Source organism: Neolamprologus brichardi, chromosome 14 (assembly GCF_056152115.1).
Source record: "Neolamprologus brichardi isolate AB-2024 chromosome 14, ASM5615211v1, whole genome shotgun sequence".
Lineage (NCBI taxonomy): Eukaryota > Metazoa > Chordata > Actinopteri > Cichliformes > Cichlidae > Neolamprologus > Neolamprologus brichardi.
Window position 1 is genome coordinate 10,639,636 of NC_142117.1, and position 19,467 is coordinate 10,659,102.

General features: G+C 40.5%; 1 protein-coding gene across 3 annotated transcripts in view; it reads right to left on the reverse strand.

Annotated features, from left to right (window-relative positions):
* Positions 1–2,848: 2,848 nt before the first annotated feature.
* Positions 2,849–19,467, reverse strand: part of lsamp (limbic system associated membrane protein) — a 468,508-nt gene continuing 451,889 nt past the window's right edge. For all 3 annotated transcript variants that reach the window (XM_087850805.1, XM_087850806.1, XM_087850804.1), the window contains 3 exons: positions 17,738–17,858; positions 10,904–11,052; positions 2,849–6,500 (listed from right to left, as the gene is read on the reverse strand). In XM_087850805.1, coding sequence (XP_087706931.1) covers positions 6,403–6,500; positions 10,904–11,052; positions 17,738–17,858 — 368 coding nt within the window. In that variant the 3' untranslated portion in view covers positions 2,849–6,402. The remainder of the gene's footprint in view (positions 6,501–10,903; positions 11,053–17,737; positions 17,859–19,467) is intronic.

The window sequence follows — 19,467 nt, forward strand, 5'->3', positions numbered from 1 at the left end:
CGGCACTTTCCAATAATCATGCTTATTTTCCACTGAATCCATCACGAAACCACACATAAGTGTGGTTTTATTATAACTCTTGCCCCATGATAGTTGGGATAGACTCCAGCGCCCGCCGCGTCCCTGAAGTGGACTAGTGGAAGAAAATGAATGGATAGTATTCCTGTAATATTAGATGCTCTTGCACCAAACGTACATTAAAACAATACTTACACAGGGAAATACAATTTAATTCAAATCTGTTATGTTTATATAGCCCCAAATCACAACAAAAGTCATCTTAAAGCGCTTTACATCGTAAGGTAAAGACCCTACAATAATACAGAGAAGACCCCACCAATTAGATGATCCCTTATGAGCAAGTACTCCCATATCCAAACTGGGAGCTCGTCCCACAGAGAAGAGGCCTGAAAGCTGAAGGCTCCCGTTCTACGTTTAAATACTTTGGAAACCACAAGTAAGCCAGCAGTCTGAGTGCAAAGCGCTCTAATGGGGTAATACTGAACTATGAAGTCTTTAAGAAGGGCCCTGATGAGAAGAAGAAAATATAGGAGAAATATGCTCTCTCCTTCGAGTCCCTGTCAGTACTCGTGCTGCAGCATTTTGGATTAACTGTAGGCTTTTCAGGGAATTTTTAGGACAGCCTGATAACAATGAATTACAGTCGTCCAGCCGAGAAGTAGTAAATACATTAACTGGTTTTTAGCATCACTTTCAGTCAGGGTGTTTCCAATTTAGATATCGTGCAAGTAGAAGAAACCCGTCCTACATGCTTGTTTTATATGCACATCGAAGGACATATATTGGTCAAAAATGTCTTCAAGATTTCTCACAGTGTTACTGGAGACCAAAGTCATGCCATGTAGACGTAAGCGTTTGGTTAGACACCATGTTTCTAAGAAACAGAGTACAATTACCTCAGTTTTGTCTGAATTTAGAAGCAGAAATTTAGAGATTGTCCACATTAACTAATTAATGTTTGTTTTCTGGCTTTATGGATTACAGTGCATAGGACTGAAAATGTGTGCTATGCCATTGAATGATACTGCCTAAGGGAAGCTTGTATAATGTAAACAGAAGTGGTAACAGCACCCTGTGGAACTAGATATTAACCTTAGTGTGTGAAGACAAGTCCCTATTTACATGAACAAATTGGAGTCTGTTAGATATGATTTAAACTACTGCTGTGTAGTACTTTCAGCATGCTGTAATCGCTGTAATAAGACATTATGGTCAACAGTATCGAATGCTGCACTGAGGTCTAGCGGGACAAGCACAGACATGAGTCCACTATCAGAGACTATAAGAAGATCATTTGTAACCTTCACCAATGCTGCCAACCCTGCCTCTTCCAAAGGAATTATAAGAGTAAGTCGCAGCCAAATGTATAAAATGCACTTGAATAATTGATCATCAGCAAGTGTGAGCACCTCTATAAAATTAGAACGTTCGGCAGTTCAGGGATGTGTTGACAGAATGTGAAAAAGGAACGACATAATCAATGATCTTAGAGAAGTAAATGTTGCTGCCCATCAGTCTACAGTGAGAAAGATTATTTGAGTGGAAAACATTCCAGGAAGCTGTTGATCTTCCCAGGAATCCCACCAAATTCACCCCAAGGCCAGTCATTAAAGACATTGCTGACAGGCCTCAGTTAGCTTCGTAAATGTTAACGTTCACGACAGTGTAAAAAAAAAAAAAAAAAAAAAGAAGGCTCAAGTATGTTTGGAAGGGGTGCCAGGAGAAACATGGGAACAACCCAGGTTTCCAAAGTTGCATCATAAACCACAAGACTGTTTGAACAGCGTCCTTTGGAAAGATGGGACCAAGGCTGAGACATTTGGCTATAATGCACAGATTAGCCACAGGACCTGTGGCTAATCTTAAGATATACTAAGAACCAGGTGATATTTTTTAGGTACACTCACACTCCTTTACCAGATTTCTCCAGTCTTTACATAAGTCTTTACATATGTTTACATGCACATTTTGCACTGAGCATTACTGATTTTTTTTTTAATCTCTAGATTAAAATCTGAATGACTTAATCCTTTACAAGCAATCTGTGTATGCAAATGCTATAGGTCCCAACAGGACTCAAGGACTCCATGGACTTGTGCTGAGACAGAACGATTCAGTAAAAATGCAAGACCTGAATATAACGTTTACATAAATGCCTTCCGGAAACAATTTTGTCAAGTGTCAAGTGCTAACAAGAAGAGCATAATCTCCTCAATTAAAATGGCTAGTTCATACCATCCTCATAGACTCTTATCTTCCTGCATTGTCACTCATCATTCCCATTTGAAATCCCTGTACTTTGAAGAGAATGCTTGCTAGCACCTTCTATTTAAAAAGGACAACAACAAAAATGAAATTAAAAAAACAATGGGTACCCACTGTGCTCAGGTATGAAAACAATGGTGAACAGCTACATTTTCCCTACTGGTGTGTGAGGTTTAAATTGAAAAATGTAAACCTACATGTTTTTCTGAAATTGACATTTTATAGCGTTTGCATACATTCCAAAAAGATTGCAAAAGCATAAAGCACCGTGTGGCTTGTAGGTTAGGAGTGGTGAGTAAGACTAGAAAAGTCTCATGTAGGGCATAATTTGGTTTAGTGTGACACCTAGAGGCGAAACCGTTTATTGCAGCACTTGCTGCACATCTCTGTGGTGAAAAGAGCCTGAGCCATATTGTCATTAATGTGTGGCAATATGTGGTAGTGATAACACCCCAGTCTTTGTCTTTGGCACCAGAAAAAGGTGAAAATGGACCCTTCCCCTTGCCAATGAGCAGAATTTTCACACGTTTCCCGCGGACAAAAACGTCTCCCAGAGAAAACATAACAATACATATATTATTTTATTTGCATGTTACATGGTGATTAACACAACATGTGTTCCAAGCTGTCTCCAGAAAGAAAAGGTTACTTTGCTTCGACATTTCATGTCACATTCAAATACAGAACACTGAATTCAAACAACTTTATTTTGTTAACATTTCTCATATACCTTTATTACATGTCATATTTTATTTTTTAGAAACTGACTTCAATTACCTTATACCATAATAAAGTAAAATAGAAAAAAAGGGACATTGCTGTGTCCTAATCCATGATTGAATCTTAATTCCCCGCGACAAAGGGAAGGAAGTACAAACATGATAGTTACATTTGCCTTTTAAACTTTTAAATGTAGAGTTGTATAAACACAATCTTATGGATTTGCTGACTTTACAACATTCTACAGTAGAAACATAATGCTGTATATACACACAGAGGAAGAGAAAAAAAAAACAATCTAAACTTAATATAGAGGGTTACAAGTGTAACCATAGCTCAATGGAAAGTAGATAGTTAGCTGCTGGGCCAACTCATCATTTATCTCATGCCTCACATGTATGCCACTTTTCCAGCAGGTTAATCATATAAACAGATGAGTACACACGCACACATACACAAGCCAGTTCGGCGATGTTTTGAGGCAATGCTGAGTAGTAAACTACATAGCTGTATCTACAGTCTTGAGTAGATATCTAGGTCTGTCTGCAGGGGGGTTGGTGCTGTGTCATTATAGGCTGGCTGTTGGTTTCTATGAGCAATGGAATAACACCAGATCTCCTTTTTTCTCGCTGCTTTATGGATAAGACAGAGCTCCATGGCTTTTACGTCAGTGGTCCTATAAGTCAAGTGCTTATTAGCTGGTTTTAACCCGCATGGAAGCACTTAGACTTCCACATTGGTGAGCTTAGTCTCATTGGAAAACACACCTGAATGGCAGAAATTTTAGACAATGACCTGTATGCAGGCTCATGAAATTAAATGCAGAACGCAATTTGGGGATATCTGACCCAGCTTTTTTGGTCTGTCAGGGTCTCCCCCGCTGAAATAAAACAAAGAGACAACACATTTATTTTGTCTCTTCTGTAAAGCTCACTGGTAGCACAGACCATGTTTATGGAAACTGATCATGAAAAACTATTTCACCACAGCTACCGGATCATTCGGCTCTAATTAAGGTAAGAAGATGATAAACTACAATAGCGTCCTCAAGTATGGTTAAGTCAGAGCCTAAAAATCAATCTGCAAACTGTAGTATAAAAACACCAGGACTCATTCGCACAGTTGTAAAATAAAACCAAATAAGATAAAATAATAAAAAAAAGCACGCAGCACAATAAATGTGTAAAAACAAGCAGCTTCGTTCGTATTCTAAGAGATCTGATCGCAAGACATTGTTTTCGTTGTGTCTCATGGAGCTAATGGAAATATGAATTCATAAATGCTTCAGTTTTGATTAAAAACGCGGTGGGTTTTCAGTCTCTGTACGTCTCAGCTTAGACTGGAGCATTACCAACACTACACACACACAGCCATGGCCTCAGAAGCATTTACAATGAGAGAACACACTGGGAACGAGTCTTTTAATGCGTGACAAGGATGACATTAATTACACGTGTGTTTTTACAGTACTATCTCGGCTTGGTTGTTTGAAAGAGCGGAGACCTGAACGCACACATCCAATCAAAGAGCCGAGCTGGGCACTGGAGTCCGAACGCTATTAGTCACCACCAGTGTCAGTGCTGTCTCTTCAACAGCTACGGCCTATGAGCTGCTCCCTTTGAAAGATTTTCTTCAAAATATCAACACGTAACATATTTATTTAACCGTTTTGTTCATAAAGAAACTAACTCACTGTTCAGTCTAAGCATTGGCAAAAGTGTGATTAGAAATCTTGCTGTAGGACACGGTGAGGTAACAGCACTATTATTCTCATTATTTCTCATTTGTTTGATTTTTTTCCCTCATAAGGCCTTCAGCACAGTGGCCTTGGTGACACTGAGGGGAACTGCATTCAGTATTCATTTGGTTTCTTCTGTCATATTAAATCTCAGGTATGCGTAAAAGCATTATGAAGCTCATAATACTCCCTCTGTTTAACATCATTTAAGCTAGCACTCATCTCGTTTCAAGGACAGGTACAATAATTACTGCACAGAATTATAAAAACCAAAAAACAACATAAAAAAACATTGTTGTATAATGGGTATCTGCCAGGTCCAAAGGTCTGCATTTCATTAATCCTCAACAAATCACAACCATATTCAGAATCATGTAAAATGAGCTTTTTTCATATATAAGGACAGTGGATTCATGAGGTGCACACAAAATAATACCGCCAATATCTATATATTATGAATTTTTTCTGTATCATTTTCATATGAAAACACGTGTTTTTGATTAAGAGAAAAACAAAAAAGTAAGTCATTCATTGGTGTCATACATTTTTATCCAAATTCCAGCAGTAGGGATAAAATTATCCTAAAACTCATCGACTGAATGCAAACACTGCTCGGTGCAGCCTCTGAGACAAACTGCACATCATGGTTTTCTTATCCTAGAGTAATACAAAATTTTACTATGTACAATACGCATCATTATAACCTACTGTGTGTTTCTCTTCCCTGTTCTTTTTTTTGTTGTTGTTTGTAAGTGAGAGTCTAAAAAGAAAAAGAAAAACAGGTTGTTTTTTTTGGAATAATGGGGAAGGGTCGCAAGATATCACAGAGCTCCAGACAGACTCATTTCTTCAGGTTTGTTTCTGTTCCCATATTTCTGGGCTCCGCTTGCAATGACACTGATTGCAGAGGTATCTGCCTAACACTATATCTGTGTTTCAGCAGAGTAGCATCAAATTTCAGCTCTAATCTCATCGCAAAATCAACCATAGCAGTTTCCCTTTGAGTTTCACATGTGTTAGTTTGAAATTTACGTGTATATTTGGCAGATGCTTTGCGTGTTTCTCATTAATGCACTGGTTATAAACACTCAGTTAAATCTACGCTTTAAGTTAACATAATACATCTAAGGGAGTAAGAAGAAATACACCTCATGTCTTCAGTAGTCCTAGAGACAAATGATTGTTTTCTTGATGTCCCTGTGAGCCAGGCCACCTTCATTTTTATTCCCATGTAGACAACAAAAAAACAAACAACCCCCCACAACCCCCCTCCCAAAGGCCGACCCAGACCCAGAAGACAAGATATAGCAACAAAAGAAGTGCATACGAATCAAAAAGAACAATGCAATTCTTTAAAAAGCACTGTTTGCTTGTTCTGTCCTTCATTTTACTGTTTTTTGTTTTTTTGTTGTTGTTCCTAAAACATTTTACTCATAACCCATCGGTTTTTTTTCACACCTGTAAGCAGTGCTCGAGAGCACGTAAGGTTTTTGTATCATGATGCAAACAGTCTGGGGAAGAGGGCGGCAAAGTTGGTAATAAGGTAGCAGTAAGGATGCCGGTGAGTTGGAGAGAAGAAGAAGAAGAAGAGCGAATGGGGCGGAAGGCCAAGGTGCGAGGCCGGGGGGAGAGAAGGGGAAGGATAGAGGGCAGGGGTATTAACACTTCAAGAAAAGGCAGGCGAAGGAGGCTAGCAGGAGCCACAGTGATTGAGATACGCAGGCAGAGCCGTTGATATCTCTGCCTGTCCCGGGTCCTGTGTGGAGAAGCAAAGAGAGAAAGGCAGCAGGGTTAATGAGAGCTCACTCAGACTTCTACAGCAACCACAATATTGGTTTGAACAAGAAAAAGAACAATACAGTTTTATTTCCTTTTAATCCTGCACAAAACAAGGGTCATTGCATCGTTGTTCTGTTGCTAGTAGACATTCTACACAGTAAACTGGAAAATAAACATGTGTTTGTAGCCTTTGAAAAGAGGTTTTGGTGACATCTAGTGGCCATGTTGTGCCATTGACGCTGTGTTATTCAGTGACCATTAATGCTTTAAACCAGCGGTCCCCAACCTTTTTTGCGCCACGGATCGGTTTATGCCCGACAATATTTTCACGGACCGGCCTTTAAGGTGTCGCGGATAAATACAACAAAATAAAACTAGTACCGGTACTGAAAAAAAGAAGATTTATTCATAACACACGTGAAAAGACCCAGGAAAATCGAGTTAACGATAAAAACGATAACAAAATAACGCTGAAAACCGATAAAAACCCTGAAAACCATACATTTCACATCTGAGCCTCAACTCTCGCGGCCCGGTACCAAACGACTCACGGACCGGTACCGGTCCAAGGCCCGGGGGTTGGGGACCGCTGCTTTAAACCACAGAGGAGGCATAAACCGGTGAGCCTGCTGATCAAGCTTAATATGACAGAAAAAATAAATAAATGCAGACTTGTTGCAGAATACAGGAAACTGCAAGCTGCTGGTTTAACAACTGCCTGTAATACTTGTTGCCATGTTTGTAGCTCATCAAGCTAAGTTGAGTGAGCAGTAGCCAGGCTATCAGGTTAGGTATATGATCAGTGAAAATCATGTGATTTGAATGCTAAACAAACACAACTAAACTTAAACACAGTTCATGAAGCACTATTTTACCTGCTAGTTGCATATAATAATTGCAGAACTTGTTTGGGCCCTCCATTTGTTGCGTTTCTACCAAGTTCATGATATGGAAAGTAAAAATTCCTTCACATTTCCCGCAAACTGGCTTTTTATGACTTTTGATCTGTGCAGCTTTCTTCCACCACTCTTCTGCACAAGATTTATGGAGCGAATAAACCGACATTTAGACAGTATTTTGAGTGTAAAAGAAACACTTATCACCTTTTCCTGTGTGTCAGTCCAGTAAAATAAATGTTAGATGTCACTACACTCAACAAAAACACAGACCTAACTTATCCAAAGGAAATATTGTCATGGACTAATGTGGATCTGTATCCAGGCGTTCTGTGGGACTTTTGTTACTGTTTTATTATATATTACTACTTTGTTTCTATATGTTGGCATTTTCTTTCTTTCTTTCTTTGGAGTGTCACGAAAAAGGAGGTTTTATTGCCACCAAAAATAAATTGATCATCTCTTTTCGCTTTCAAACATGTTTCCCTTTTGTTCAAATCCCAGTCTGCAGTGTCAGTGCAGACGTCTTCCTTTGGGAGCTAGTCTCCATTTGGCTTTGCCTCCCTGCCACAATTTCATCTTTTTACAGCTTCTAAGTGCTGGCAGAGACAACGAGACACATTTGTCACAGTGAGTGGAGCCACTGCTGGCCACGGGAAATGTGGGTTTGTTGCTCTGGTATTGTTTACGGCTCTCGTGGCATATTATACATGCACCCATCGTTTTGAAGTGTGTTGTTTTTGAGAGAAGTTTGATATAAAACTCAAATGTTGGGTACACGACGGCCCTCTGAGCTCAAAGCAGCACTGTGCCAGCCAGGCTTTGGGGTGTGAAAGCTCAAAGAAAGCAATTCAAACGGCATTAATTTTGTGCTCAGTGAAACAACTGTGTGGGATCTCTGACAGCTGCCAATGTGAAAAATATGATATTAACAGCGAACCATAAAAGTAACGGTGGAATCATCACCCGGCTCCGCGGCCCTGCGCAGCTTCGCGATTCTTCAGGCTGAACCATTTACGAGCGTTGTTTATTCCTCGATCTTCTCAGCAATCCCCACATGTTCTCATTACCAACAAAACAACTCTGATAACCCCGCTGTATGCCATTTGATGCCCAGCTGCCGACCGTGTTTGAGCAGCTAAAGAGCCTTATATTCAGAAATGAAATCATGAAATCAATAGTCTGTAAAATAAATCAAAGTGGATTTAACCACTGCTCCAAATAAAAGAACTCCAAATTGACACCAGCGCTGCTCTTGTGGATCTGGATGTCTGAGAAGTTTAGGTGCCAGAGACGTGTGTGTGATTGTGTATGTCAGCTTGTTAGCATGCTTTTTTATACCCTCAAGTGGCCAAAAATCAGTGATGGAACTAGAACGCTTCATGAATATTGCAAACATTTACATGCTTATGAATGCAGCTCAGTTATTAAAGACATCCGCACTGTGATCTAATTTTAGTTTTGATGCTTGTGAATTGAGACAAGCTTTGGTTACATCTAGCCGACCCCCTTCTTCCCTTCTTCCCTTTTAAATCTTCACCACCGAGCTGAGGGTGCCTTTGTGTGTCTGTCCCATTCTTGGGTGCTGAAGGTGGATTAGGACAATCTGGGGGGGGGGGCATGCTACTGTTCTGGGAGAGTCTTCTCTCTCTGTGTCTGTGTTAGTTTGTTTTTCCTTTATGTGTGTTAGCATTCTTGAGTTTTGCCTCTTGGTTTTTCTGTAGTCTGACCTCACTCCATGTCCGTTTGTTCACCTTTGGAAAGGAATATTTTGCTTTTCCTGAGGTTTTTTCCCATTAATAGTTCTTTTGTGGTGGTTTTTTTTTGCATGTTTAAATAAAGTTTCTAAGGGCAGAGACTGCATCACACAGCACAGAAACAGACTTGGCTTCTCTTTGACTTTAGTCTGAAACTTAAAACTTTTCACCGACTGCCAAAAGCTCATTTCATTCTCCCGCTCGAGCCATCTTTCCTAAATTTCTCTAAGTGTTCAGCAAAACCGCTCTCACGTAGAGTTGAGAACACAGTCGGCCAAATGACTAGAAATGAATGCACAGTGAGCTCTTTACTTCTCGCAGTCGTTCAGCAGCGAAGCTTAAAGCAGAGCACACAAACTGCAGCGAACTGCTGCTCTTCTGATTTTCAATAGTTCAGCAGGAAATTAGGTTAATAAAATTAATACTTAACCTCATATTCATTATCCTTTAGGTGATTTTTTGTGACAGAGGACAGGAAAAAAGAGGTGCAGTAAAGGAACACCCAGGCATCTGCATCAGCATTATAGCGTATGGGCTGCCTGCTACGCCCAGTGAGCAAAACCAGCACCCCAGGTGACGTCTTGGTCATACATGGTGTAGTGATGATACTATAGTCTTATTGTTATATATGAACACACGAGGACTGCATAGAAAGGGGTGGAGGAGACGTGCTCAGCCTGAGTATACAGCAGCTTAACTAAGGGACCAGCCCCATAAATGTTACAGAGAAGAAACATTTTGAGCTTAATCTTTAAAGCAGAGAAGGTGTCTGCCTTCCCAAATAATCTGGACACTGGTTCCACAGAGAGATACTGATAGCTGAAGGCTCTGCCTCCCATTCTACTTTAAAAAACTGGCAAATTCAAGTAAGCCTGCAGTTTGAGAGCGAAGAGCTCTACTGGGACAATGTGATACAATGAGGTCTTTAAGATATGATGGAGCCTGGTCTTTCAGGACTTTGTACGTGAGGACTTTGAATTTAATTCCTTGATTCAACAGAGAGTCAATAAAGAGAAGCCAATATAGGAGAAATATGACCTCACTTGTGTGTTTTCAAGGCTTTTCAGGGAGCTTTTAGGACAAATGGTTAACAGAGAATTCGAGTAGTCCACCCTGGAAATAACAAATGCATGGACTAGTTTTTCAGCATCACTCTGAGACAGGATGCTTCTAATTTTGACATGATGGCAAAGATGAACTCAGTCGGCCCTAAAAATGTGCGTTAGCGGACATACACTGATCGTGACATTAGTCATGGACACCAGGGTGGTACTGGCAGACATCTAAGGATCTGGTTAGACATGTTGCTGAGATTTTTATGGCCAAATACAGTAACTCTAGTTTTGTCTGACTTCACAAGCATAAAATCATAGGTCACCCAGGTCTTTATGTCTGTAAGACACGCCTCTAATGTCACATTTAAATAGCACATGGAAGTAGTGAGGGTGGTGAGCAGGTTTGCTACCAATCAGAAAGTTGGTGGTTTGATTCCCACCTACTCCAGCCTGTTTTGAAGTATCCTTAGGGCAAAATACTGAATCCAGAGTTGCCCTGAGGGTGTGTGGGAGTTGGACAAGTGCTTAGCTATAGAAAAAAGTACTTGCATGAATATATGTGTGATTGGCTGAATAAAGCTTGTAGTATAAATCACTTTGATCGCTCAGTTAGAGTAGAAAAGTACTCTACAGGTACTAGTCTATTCACCATTTTATTGTGTATATACTCACTATAGAGGAAAAGGCTGGCATTCTGGACGCCCAGTCGGTTTGAGGCCACGCAGGTATAGTTCCCATAATCCTCTTCAGTGATGTTGGCAATCGTGAGACTAGTGGTAGTTCCAGAAGTTTGGATGGTGATGCTCTGGGTATTAGCCAGCCTGGAGAGGAGACGTAGACCAGACAGTGTTAAGTAACTTCAAAGTAACAAAGATTAAAATTAGGTCTTGAAACCAGAAACCTTGAAACAACATTCAAAAAAGTGATACATTATATATGTCCATATGTTTTATAATCATGTCTGCCTGCAATGTTTTGCTAATGGACTGTTACTGTACTGGAGTAAAGGTCTTCAGATAGCCAAGCCCATTAATTACATTCCAAAACAAGTTGTACCTTCTAGCCGGCCATTACTTTGCATCAGTGGGGGTCACGCTGCTGAACTCTCTGAGCGTGGGCGTTGTGGCTGCTCAGAAGAGCGAGATAAGCTTTTCTCATTTTGGAACAAATCTTTTTCATTAACAGTTTGATAGGACGCTGCATTTTACCAGGAGGTGAATCGCCTGCGAAGATTTAGCTTTGGATGAATACCTGCAGAACTTGCAAATGAGTGGAAAAAATAATGTGTTACTTTGTTTCTCTAAATCAACAATTCAAATGTCACTGTTCACATTATTTTAATTTTCTTTCTTTAACACCAACCAAAAAACTACTTTCAGTTGTTTTCATCCAGATGAAATACCAACACGCCGCTAACGACCGTCACACTTCTGACTGTCGCTGATGTCAACCTTGAACCCCACTCACAGCAAATGAATCAACACAGCTTTTGCTGACTCAGACTGTATACCTTGCTGATGAACTGCTCCTTATATCATCACGACTAAATAAAACTAATTTAACGCCACGCCGTGCATAATGGATTCGCCTTGTTCTGGGCTGATTGAGCGCTTTCATATCATGAATGAGGTGAGGCTCATTCAAGGCGCCTCAACTTAATCCTACTTAAGTCGGGGTAATGTGGTAATCGGAATTCGTGCAGAGGAGCGAGAAGTTTGTGCTGACACATACGAGGCTGATAGGAAGTATTAACATAAAAAGGAAACGGCACATCATGGCACAGCATAATTTGGTTTGCCGGGGTGCTGCGGTGGCGGCGGTAGGGAGTGTTGAGGTCCTTCCAGCAGGGACACCTTGGGAGTGCTGGGAACAGTGTGTGTGTGCGTTTGAAAGTAAGAGACGACGGGGCAAGTGCACCGGCACAGTCTCCCCCTCCCTCTCTGATGATAAGGCCAGCAGCAGAAGATATATTCTCCAGTGTGTCTTCATGAGAAGTGACTGCACTATTAAAAAGGCCTGCCTGCCTACGGAGCATGCTGAGCGATCTAGATAATGCACAGCACTGCAGGGAGCTGGAAACAAACACCTATGTTTGTTTTTTTTACAGTAGATGACAGCTCATGATTTGTGATGCTCTGGCAAGAGACTGAATGGACGCAGACAGAAAAGATAGAAGTCTCTTTTGTTTTCACAGTTTGCTACAAAGGCTGTTAGTTCACTTAACCAGCTGCAGAAAACTACGATGTTATAAAAAAAAATTTAAATGGAAAGTTCACCTTCTCCATATTTGCATTTATGGAGGTCAACATTTTAACTTTTAACTCGTTGGCACACGCAGCTTCACGACTTCCATCACTTCTGATTTCAAGTTCATCCTCAAATATGTCTGTGTGTCTGCCAGGTTCTTCATCTGGCATAATACACTGGAATATATTATCTGAAATTTGGCAGGAGCTGTGGATGTCAACCTTTTTTCCATCCCCCCCACCCCCTCTTTATTTTTAGAGGGACGCTTTTATGTTTGATGATTTTCCTCACAGGCAGAGGGCAGCAGAGCTCTACTGGATATCTTCCAACCATTGTTTCCTAATGCAAGGAAGCTACAATAAAACCCTGAACTGAAATGATTTGACCCCGTTTATTTGGCAGAGGGCATGTGGTGCGCTCACGAGGGCTGCAGTCTCGGGCCGGGACAGATGAAAGACCAAAGCAAATCATCGGACGACAGATTAGATTCCGCAGCCTGTGGGAGCATCTAAAGTAGGTTATCAGCGCCAAGGAGAGTGACAGGTCTGTCATGATTCAGGGCCAGTGATAAATGAAATCAAGAGGAGAGTCCTGCTGAGACTTGTAACCCAGAGATGATTGAAAATGCTCTGGTAGTTGTGACAGCCGCGCGTCAGCTGACAAAACAACAAACATATCCGTCTGTCACGCTAGCTGACAACTCAGTTTGGATTTCCTCATGTCAGGAGCACGGATGGAGTGAATCACTGTTCAAAGAGCAGGAGAAGCATCCTACTTTAGATGCTTTTGGAGATAGGCAGATGCTGATTCTGTTTTGTCGTGTACTGATTTACAACTTGATTCAAATTCCATCATGTGGAAGCAGTGGGAGAATGCAAAAAAGTGCAGGAAGGGTCATGACATCCAGGTAGCATTATCACTGCTCTAAACTCATGATGTATCTGTCTCTGCTGAGGCTAATTGGGTCTTCAAGCACTGTGAAGATTCTCAGAGACGGGCAAAGTCAGAGGCGTTGTGAAGTAACGCTCATTTCTGTTTCATAGCATGAATTGCAATTCATCACCTGAGGAGATTTCAGCGAGACTGACAGAAGATGGATGTTTGCCGTTTTAGTGGAGTTAAGCTTCTCTGCTCAGAGTTCAGCACCTCGTTGTGTGTTCACCAGCTCGTGCCAAACAGTTTGTTCAAACTCTGGATTGTTTGTTTCCTCAGTTTGCTCGGTGCAGGTGAGAGCAAAGCTTTTGGAACCAAAAATTGGTGCCTCAGTCCCGTTCCAGGTGAGCTGCTGTGGGTTTTTTTTTTTTTGTTTTTTTTTGTTGGAGGGGATAAAACAAACCCGGGAGAGGAAGTGATTACTAAAACTCCTGAAGTCCTTCTAAGCTGACTTTGACGAGGAGGCAAAGTTTCTTTGCAATGTGTGGGGCCGCCACTCTGTAATGCCACTGAAAGAGTTGTTTTACAACACCTTTTACTGCAGATCAGTGAGTCCCAAAGAGAAAAAAAAAAGTATAAAAATATTAAAGGAGTTAAGTTATCAAATACAATGAGATTTAACCAGAATAATCCTAGATCTGAGAGGTTTCGCTACTTAGAATAGCGACCCTGTTTATTTACCTAAATACCATGTACAGGAAGGATTAAACAAGGCTTAACACAACAAAAGACCAAAGCTAATGAGAAAACTTCAGTGGAACTTAAATATACTTCTAAAAAATGTAGAAATTAGAAGAAAAGAGTTCTTTTCTTTCAATTATAACACACTTCCCTGCCCAACTTAGCTGTCTTCTTTGGAGCGTATCTGATCAAAGGAGGAGAGTTGTTAATTTGTCAGTTGTTATTAGTGATATCACGTATAAAGATTTCATCAAGTTGAGATGAAAGAGAGTGAATGATGACCATTAGATATTTTTATAGCTTTCCAATCAAAAAGTGCACAGTGTTTATCAGCATAAACCTGAGCTGCAGTTGTTAGCACGCCAGCTAAATAGCATACGCGTGTTCCTTCTAAAGATCAGGCACACTGCTCATCAGCTACAACAGCTTCCTTTGTTTTAATCTGGGTCAGTGAAGAACTTGAGAACATTAGCAAAGGTATGGTTTCATTAGCAAAAGTCAAAGTGTTATTATCAAAGCCTTTTCTGATGTTGCTAAAATTTAATATATAACATTTGAATATGTTTAAAAATATGAATAGTAAGAGCAATATACTGAACTGTTTTATTGTTAATATTAGAGCTCAATGTTTATCCTTACTTCGGTGTAGCACAGACTTGAAGAACCTTGTTTATCTTTTACAGCTGTCGAGGCCGGGGCACTCGACTAGAACATTTGTCTTTTACTGCAACCTGTTTTTACCCAATATTACATATTTTAGGCCGCTTCTAATTCATACAGAAACATTATGTATCACACTAAAATAGCAGAAGATGCTTTTAACCAACTTAACGAGCAAACACTCGTTGGATTAGTTAGCTAGCTACAGGTTTGCTAAAAGCAGCTGTCAGTGCACTAGGACATCATCCTTTTGGTTAGATCCCTAAACTATGTAAAACCTAAAACCTCATCAATAATGTTTAGTGAGGTAAGACATCAAGGGAGCCACCATAGACAGAATTAAAGATGGATGTAGCAACAATCCAGTGATTTCTGAAGTCCCGTTTTGAAGCCTTGAGATTAGCATTTGCCATTGGTAAAAGCAAAACAGAGCAAACCAAACCAGTAAAGTGTAAAAGTGCACTTGCCCTATCTTCTCTTACTGTCAAGTATTAATAGAAATCAAGATGGAAAGCTGTTTTCCCCTAGATTTTTATAGGACTAAAATATTTTTGCCACCACATCTATCGCCATCTGGTGGCCTTCAGATAAAATGCAGGTTTAAGGCATTTCCACATTGACTGCATCATCTCTCTCACAAGCTACGTTCACCCTTTTCACTGACAGTTGGAGCCATAGATTTTATACAAGCAGATTAAAGAAGAATATGAAGAAACCCCTGCTGAAAATTAGAAAGCACACACTTTTCCAAAGCGGGTGGTATGATAATCTTTTACTTGAAGTCTGCGGACATAAACAGTAGGCAACTGGAAATGAGGATGCAAGGGTAGATAGCAATTTTGACACCTAAATCTTACACCTTTAACCCCATCTGTGCCACATGAGAATCAAATTCTGGGTAACAGCCCATTACATAAGATTGAATTTAAATGCAGATATTATCTGATAATCTGTGTGTGTACGAGGTTAAACTAATTAAGGAGGAAACAAGCGCAGGAGCAAAACCTCCTGTAAAGAATCAGGTAAATAAGACACAATGGGCTACAATGCATTAGGTTTGATTATTGGGGAGTGGGGCAGTAAAATTAAAAAGCCAAGCAAAGATAAATGATATTATTATTGTGCATTAACATCACCATCGTCCAAGGAGAAAGAGCAATAACATTTTCCACTGGCGTAGAGGAAGAAGGGTGCCATGAATAGGCGCATGGCCAAAATCCTCTGCGGGACAAAACAACTGAGATGGATGAGAGTTGGAAACAACAGATAATGCAAAAATATTTCAGCTACCATTAATCTTTCTTTTCAAGCACTGTCATGATAGGACTATTGCTTTAGAGAGTATATCTGTGATAACACTCTTCCAATATTTTTCCTACAGTCTTCGGTGAACTTTTACTGCTGCACTTTGGGCGTGAGTGAAATTGCGCGGCATGTATTTTTCGTCTTTATTTATTTTTTCTTATCATTAGCTTGTTCCCGTCGAGCCCTCTGCGTTCCCACACTGACTCAGCCGTTGAGTCTGCAGCCGAGGAGGAAATTTCTCAGGTTATTAAATGACAAGTGTTGAAACTGAGGCACTGGCTTGTCATTCCCTTTGAATGTCATTACATTTCCTTTCTCTTCAAGTGTTTTTCAGGCACATGCATGACACTTAAAAGAGATAGCTTTCCAATAAACATCTGTGTCTGGTCAGACAATTGGCAATTTCACAGGAGACAGTACAGTGCAGGGATCCAGATTTCCATTTCAGTGGAATTACTTTTAGTAAAAAAAAAAAAAAGGAAAAGAGTTTCTGAGATTTTCAGCAGCTACACCATATAAAGTAGCAGCAAGGCCGATCTGGTCTCGTTTTTCTCTTCTCAAAAGAATGTCACAGAAACCATTGCTGCGATGTTCAATTAACAACAAAATAGCAGCAGAGTGAACGATAAAGTGGGTGATTACTCACCAATGAACTACACGGATGATGTTATCAAAGCCAGACAAGGGTGTGACAATGGGGACCACTGTAAGAGCACATTTGACAAAGGAATCAAAGCAAGCCATTATAACCACTGGGTCATAATACAGAGCATGCCTAGCACTGAAAATATGAAAAAAAAAAAAACACTTAGAGGCTGAGAAGGGATCAACTCAGGACAAACCATGCAGAACGATACTGATGGAAGCCGTTTTTAATGCACAACAACAGGCAGGACCTTGCTGTTGCCCTGTTATTTAAAGGCAGCTCATACAGTGAGTTAATTCATTAATCGCGCCTTAATTCTTATAAAATCTCTTAGCCTCTATGATTACTTTAGGTGCAAAGCCAACAACATAAATCAAGTTTTCTGACTGCCTTGGGCCAAGAGAGGTCAAGTCCATTCAGAGTCATTTCCGCACGCTTGCATCAGATGCCTGTGACCAGCAGCACTTTAGCTGTAACTAATTAATAATGATCAGAAATAAAAAGGTTCCAGGACAGGATTGTAATGCACGTCAAGTATGAGCGTTTCAAACATCGTGAAAGCTTTTCTCCAGGATTGTGCAGTTTCCAGTCATTTTAAATGAGAGAAAGTTTTCTGTCTTGAAACACTACAGGAGTTCATTACCATCAGTCAGTGAGTTGCCATGGTTGTTTGTGGTAAGGGAGGCTGATGGCTTGCCCTCTATGTAATGGGTTGTTGGTACACAGCTTGATTGTATGCGCCCGATGTTGTTGTTTCAACTGTATTAATATTTTAGTTCACTCTTAGCCCTTGATTGGCCTTTGTGGAGGCAAAGAAAACACACAGGCTGAGATTACAACCCAACCTTGAGTCATTATGTGAACTCTATTTATCTGCAACTTTAGACTGCCGGCATTTTTCACTGAAATTTGATCTTGACAGCTATGTAAAATCTGAATGTTGTGTTATCTCTCCTTCAAGTCATTGTTTATGCAGTTCTAGTAGTGTGTAGTGTGGTTGGCAGTGTAAAAAAACAAGCGGGTAATGCTTTTACCTTTTATCGTCTCTGTACCATTCGAACTCTGGTGTGGGGACTGCGGTTACTTCACATCGCAGTGTCCCGTTGCGGCCCACGGGAGTCTCGGAGCTCTGGGTTTTCTTTATTGTTGGAGGATCTGCAGAGTCACGCAATGCTGACATAAGTCACACGTTAATGTGTGGGGATAGGTATCTTTGAAATAGTCAGACTAATATAGTGACAAGCATGTCTGAACAGCATTACTAATATACAGTTGTGGTCAGAAGTACACACTCATCATGGGTATAAATGTTGGGGTAATTCGAGTCTTTTAATGATTTCTTTCAACTGTTCTTTTCCAGAGTGGAATGTTTATACAGCGCATGTCCTTAATGATTGTAATGACTTAAGGCTCCAACCTCATCTTCACTGAAAATTTGTGGACTGGGCCTAAAAGTAGAGTCTGTGCCAGGAAACCAACCAATTTAAATGAACTCTATTTAAATTGAGTTAAATTTAAATGAGCTAATCCAAAATGCTGCAGCAAGAGTACTGACAGGGACTAGAAAGAGAGAGCATATTTCTCCTGTTTTGGCTTCCCTTCATTGGCTTCCTGTTAAATCCAGAATTGAATTCAAAATCCTGCTCCTCACATACAAGGTCTTAAATAATCAGGCCCCATCTTATCTTAATGACCTTGTAGTACCATATCACCCTATTAGAGCACTTCGCTCTCGCTCTGCAGGCCTACTTGTTGTTCCTAGAGTATTTAAAAGTAGAATGGGAGGGAGAGCCTTCAGTTTTCAGGCCCCTCTTCTGTGGAATCAGCTTCCAGTTTGGATTCGGGAGACAGACACTATCTCTACTTTTAAGATTAGGCTTAAAACTTTCCTTTTTGCTAAAGCATATAGTTAGGGCTGGACCAGGTGACCCTGAATCCTCCCTTAGTTATGCTGCAATAGACGTAGGCTGCCGGGGGATTCCCATGATGCATTGAGTTTTTCCTTTCCAGTCACCTTTCTCACTCACTATGTATTAACAGACCTCTCTGCATTGAATCATATCTGTTATTAACCTCTGTCTCTCTTCCACAGCATGTCTTTTATCCTGTCTTCCTTCTCTCACCCCAACCGGTCGCAGCAGATGGCCCCGCCCCTCCCTGAGCCTGGTTCTGCCGGAGGTTTCTTCCTGTTAAAAGGGAGTTTTTCCTTCCCACTGTCGCCAAAGTGCTTGCTCATAGGGGGTCATATGATTGTTGGGTTTTTCAAAGTAAATTCAAAGTAAATCCAAAGTACATTCAAACTTGTACTCCCAGTTTTTGTCTTTAAAAAGTCAAGTCATGAAAAAGAACAGTTCAAAGAAATCGTTAAATCCCCAAATGACCTTGACGGTCAAGTCCACAATGACTGTACATAAACTTCTGAGCAGAACTGTGAGTGTGGTGCAAAGGAAATTTGAATTTAATTACAAACACTTGTGAGTTGACTTGATGCATGCTCAATCATCCAGGTAAGTAAAAAGGTTGAATCTGTTCATCTGGACATTTGCAGCGTTTCCCCAACCTTATAAACAATTGCTGATCAATGGTCATGATAATTTGCATAATAATCAGTGATCAAGGTACTGACCTTATAGCCCGTTGTTCATTTAGTGCTCTAGGTTCAGTTATTGTGCAAATGTACTGTTTATAAGATTGGGGAAACCTGCAGTCAGCTGAGACTGAAGAAGTCACTTGAATGAGTGACGAAACGTTTCTCCCACTGAAA